Below are 5,318 nucleotides of genomic sequence, written 5' to 3'. Positions count from 1 at the left end.
ATGGAAGTACTATCAAACTGAGAGAGAAGCTTAGCAGCATAGTTGAGGTAAGGTAATAACTCAGGCTTTCTTACTTCATACAAGGAGAGTAATTGATTTTTAACCAACTTCGAATCTCCAAATATCTTCAAGTTAGATATCTCCATGTCAATCGCCATTTCTAAGCCAAGTATCAAAGCTTGATATTCTACAACATTATTTGAGCACCTCTTGACTAAGTTGAATGTGAAAGGTAAGATTTCTCCTTCTGGAGTGATGAAAACAACCCTAGCTCCTAAACCCATTTAACTTGATGCACCATCAAATAACATGCTCTAATGATGTGGAACATCAACAATGAAAACTTCTTCGTCAAGTAAATCTTTAGAGAACTTCCACTCATTAGGAATAAGATGGTTGGAAAGAAAATTAGCAAGGGCTTGCCCTTTTGTTACTCTTTGTGGGATGTATGTGATCTCAAAGTCTTGGAGTAATAGAGCCCACTTAGCTAGTCTTCCAGACAAGACTGGTTTGGCCATCAAATATTTGATGGGATCAGCATGTGAAATCAACCGAATTGAATGGGCCTATAAGTAATGCCTCAGTTTATCTATAGCAAACATTAGTGCTAAACACATCTTCTCAATTGGCGAATGGTTCAACTCAGCACCAATCAGTGTTCTACTGAGATAATACAATGCATTCTCCTTTCCTTCATCATTTTCTTGTGCTAATAATACTCCTAAAGAGTATTCTTGAGCAAAATATACAAGATGAGGGGACGCCTTATATCGGTGATTTAAGAACAGGTGGATTCATCGAGTATAACTTAATGCTTTTAAAAGCATTGCTACATGCTTTAACCCATTCAAAAGAGATACCCTTTTTCATGAGTCGATTGAAGGGCTGACATCGACCCACTGGATTTGAAATGAACCTTCAAATCTATGCCAATTTTCCTTGCAGGCTTTTGAGTTCATGAATGTCGCGAGGTTTCGATATTTTGAGGATTGCATCAATTTTTGTTTGATCAATCTCTATACCTCGGTGTCTCATAATGAATCTTAAAAAGACTTCAAATGCACATTTTAAAGGATTCATCTTCAGTTGGAATTTACGTAAACACTGAAATACTTGTCGAAGATCATGGATGTGGTCAGTTGATTTCTTTGACTTTACAACTAGATCGTCAACATAGTATTCAATATTTTTGTGGAGCATACCATCAAATATCTTTTGCATTACTTGCTGATAAGTAGCACCAGCATTCTTCAATCCAAAAAGCATAACTATGTAGCAATATATACATTTTGGTGTTTGAAATGCTTTCGCTTCTGCATCCTTAGCAGCCATTGAGATTTGATTGTAGCCAAACGAACCATCAATGAAGGAAAGTCGTTCATAACCAGTTGTGGCGTCCACCATAATTTCAATGATGGGAAGAGAAAGTCATCCTTTGGACATGCATTGTTTAGGTCTCGAAAATCTACACAAATTCTTAACTGTCCATTTTTCTTTTTGATAGGAACAATGTTTAAGATCCAAGTAGGATACTTGACTTCCCTCATGAAACTGGCATCAATGAGCTTATTGACTTCAGCTTCTTTCTTTGGAATCAATTCTGGATGGAATCGCCTTTGAGCTTGTTTTACTGGATTCACCCCAAGTTTGATTGCCAAGTTATGGACTGCTACCTTAGGATCCAATCTCGGCATATCTTCATAGGACCATGCAAAGACATTTAGATACCCCCAAAGCAATTCAACATACTCCATTTCCTCCTCAGAAGATAAATTTGCACTAAGAAAAAATTGGGGGAGGCTCGTCCATTGTTCTGAGATTGACTTCTTTCAACTCATCAACTGTAGCTTTATTTCCCTCTTCCAAAGCAAAAGAAGCATCCTCAGCATTTTCCTCACTAGGAGTTTGGTCTTGATCCATGTCTTCAAAAGTAACATGGCCAACCATTACTACATCGTGTTCTTCTTCCTCAGGTTGATTAGAGACATGGCCAGTTATAACCACGGTATGTGGTTTTGCCTTCAATGCAAATCCTGAGGTCAAAACCCACTCAGTTTTCCTTTCCATTCAAGAGGGGATTTTGCTCCATAAGTCATTGCAATCTATAGTAATAGTAGACTGCTTCCTTTTGTTCTTCTTTCCTTTACCTGGTTTTGAAATTCCAAGTTTTTGATGGATGGAGGTTCTACTTTTCTTGGTGTTCATACCTTCTGGAGTTCCAATTCGATCGAAGACTGAAAATACTATTTGAAGAAACTCCTAGTCGATTTAAAACAAAAGGTCTTGAAACCTTGCTTTTTGTTTCTTCTATTTCTTCAACAGAAATATGATTAGAGGTTTCTCTTTTGATTTTCAAGCATAAAAAAGTAGGAGCTTAATACCCCAGGCCAACTTTAGACCTTTGATTAGCAGTATTCTTCTCCTTCCATACTTTTCGAATCCTAGTTGATGATTTCTCACTATCACCATTCTTGAAATCCTTCATCAATTTGGCCACATCAGTAGAACCATACCTAGCTTTGGCCAATAGTTTGTAAGAATTGGGGTCAAAACCACTTGTTCTTTTGGTTAGCAATGCTCTAAGCTCAACTATCGGGCTCTTGGAAGGCCTTGTAAAACCTTTCAACGGTTGAAGACCTTAGGGGAAATAAGACTAGTGACTAGTAGAGTCAAATCTTTCAAGCCTTGTATGATATCTTCTTGATTTGAGGAAGAGGATTGATCATCTTTGCCTTTGGAACATGTACGAAATGAAGCTTTATTTTTTAGCAATTGTTTGACTTGTCTTTGCAAAGGCATCATGCTCGCTTTCTTTTGTTGAGGAAGATTCCCCTTCTTCAATCTTCTTTGCAGGAGCCTTTACTTCAACATCCTCAAGAGCTGATTGAATTTCCTCAATTGAAAATTCTTCAAAGTAGAACTTTGCATCAGCAAAATATAACTCAGCTTCAGTGAATTGCTTCGAGTTAGCTTCGACTGTTCTTACTTTTCCATCTTTTTGAGTATTTGAAACATTGATGGTCAGTCGAAGGGAACATCTTATTTGCATGAATCCAAGGATGCCCCAACAGTATGTTGTAAGTTGTTCTTGCATCAATCACATGAAGTAGAATACTTGACTCCATCTCATCAATACGCAACTGAAGCTGAATTCTACCAACAGCCCTTTGCCCATTCTGGTTGAAGCCATGTATCATCAATCGACTTTGCTTCAGTTCATCCATAGGTATGCCAAGTTCCTTGAAGGTCTTGAGAGGCATAATGTTGACAGCTAAACCTGGATCAAGCAAGATTCGATTTACCTTTCTTTCACAGATATAACCTGCAACAAACAAAGGACAATTATGAGGCTTATCACAAAGCACTCCATCTTCATCAGTAAAGGTGATCTTTTCCATAACTGTATAGTAGGCCTCTGCTTCTTGAGTCTCCTCATCATTATCTTATTTTAGCTCTCCTTTAACATGACAGCATGAAAAAGACAACTTAGCACCCATTAGCTCATTTGGCATGTATTCCGCCAAAGTAATTGATTGCCTAGGCTTTTATTTTATATAATCGTCTACCTATGGCTCGAAAATCTTTCTCAAATTTTAAGACTTTGGTTGAATCTTTAAGGAAGTCAGTTTTGTTAACTTGACAAACTTCTTCAACACCTTACTCCTCTTCGGAATTGCCTTGGATGGAAGTGGCTTCCTCTTTTTACTTCTTTTGTAAGTAACCAAAGTCCATCCTTCATCTTCGAACTAATTCTCAGTAGGTTCATTGCCCCCAGCGATGCTCTTATCTCCTTATAGCAAGTTGAATTTATTTGGCAAAGAAGTTTGATTTGGAACAGATACCTCAACTTAAACTAGGCCCAAAGAGCCAAACCTTATTGTTTCTTTTCTTGTGGAGATCGGCGATTTATCAACCACTATTGTTATCAAATTGGTAGTCACTTCCTCCTCATCGAAAGTGATGACACCATTCTTCTATAACTCCATGATTTTGTCTTTCAAGACGAAGCACTTCCCAACTGGATGGCTAATTAGCCTATGATACTTGCAGTAATTTGGATCATCCACTTGATTTGCTTCCTTTGGGCACTTCATCTCTGACAATTGGATGAGTTTAGCTTTAAGCAGTTCATCCAACATACTTGAAATGTCAGAAGCAGAAAAAGGATAGCTCTTTTCCTACCTCTCCTTTAAAGTAGCCTTTTTTCTTTCTATTGGCTGAAAAGCAGTGGCCTTCACATGCTGCTTCTTCTCAGTCCTAGGTTGTAACTTGATTGGCACTGTTGTTACAGCTGTAGACTGGTTACTTTCTGACTTGACAAGTGTTTTAGTGAGTTTCTGCACTTCCGGCTTATCTTTCCCCTTTTTGGGTTCCTGAACTGGGATATTTTGATTCCCATGATTAGAAATATTGAGCTCCATGTCATGAGCCCAAGTAGCCAAATTCATTAAAAGTATGAGGCTTGATCCCTTGCAAGATGTAGCACAGGCCCCAATGCATGCCCTTGATGCACATATCAATTGTTGAGGATTCTGACAACCGATCTTTGCAATTCAAACTGAGACTTCCCCATATTTCAATATAGTCAATGATAGGTTCCTCCTTCCACTGATAAGTAGCAGTGAGCTCAATCATACTAACTACACATTTGGTGTTGTAGAAGCGATTGAGGAATTCTCGCTCAAGTTGTTCCCAACTATCAATCGAACTAGGCTTGAGATCCGTATACCAATCAAAGGCCTATCCTTTCAAGGACTGAATGAATTTTTTGAGAGAAGATCGTCGTTCGTGCCAGCATTGTTGCGAGTTTCCATAAAGTGGGCTACATGCTGTCTTGGATTTCCCTTTCTATCAAACTTGGGAGGTTGGTAATTTGATGGCATCCTCATTATGTCGATCCTCAAAATGTATGGCTTTGAATAAGTGTAGGAAGGTTGCGTCATAATTTCCAACTGATCTTTCAGAGCTTAATCAATTCCTTCAGTTGAATAGTTGAGATAGAGCCATCGGTAGTAAGTTTGACACCATTTTCTTGGGTCTCCTTTGATGGCATCTCTTTCAGCGGCATAAACCCTTTTGATGCAGATTTATCCTTTTCAGACATCTGACTTTTTCCAGTCATGCTGTCTAACCTGTTCATGAGGTAGGCTATTTGGTTATCTTTCTCTTGAAGAGCATGATTGAGAGCTTCCAGTTGCAGCTTCAAAGCATCCAGTTCTTCTACTGACGTAGTTCTAGTCATCATAATAGACCTGACATTAGAAGAGTTTATTTCTGAAGCAGTTGACTGCTTTTGGGAAGCACTTTTCTCAATAGAC

General features: G+C 38.4%; 1 protein-coding gene across 1 annotated transcript; it reads right to left on the bottom strand.

Moving 5' to 3' along the window:
- Nucleotides 1-314: 314 nt before the first annotated feature.
- Nucleotides 315-1,754, bottom strand: LOC149493784 (uncharacterized). The gene is made up of 3 exons (XM_089726342.1): nucleotides 1,359-1,754; nucleotides 1,114-1,248; nucleotides 315-566 (listed from the first exon to the last, which is right to left on the bottom strand). Exons 1-3 carry the CDS (start codon nucleotides 1,752-1,754, stop codon nucleotides 315-317), a joined length of 783 nt encoding a protein of 260 aa, XP_089582468.1.
- Between the last annotated feature and the right edge of the window lie 3,564 nt (nucleotides 1,755-5,318).

The sequence above is a fragment of the Jatropha curcas genome, chromosome 9, assembly GCF_041381405.1.
Source record: "Jatropha curcas cultivar XTBG-Jc1 chromosome 9, XTBG_Jcur_1.0, whole genome shotgun sequence".
NCBI classification, from domain to species: Eukaryota; Viridiplantae; Streptophyta; class Magnoliopsida; order Malpighiales; family Euphorbiaceae; genus Jatropha; species Jatropha curcas.
This window is presented reverse-complemented; position numbering and strand designations above follow the sequence as displayed.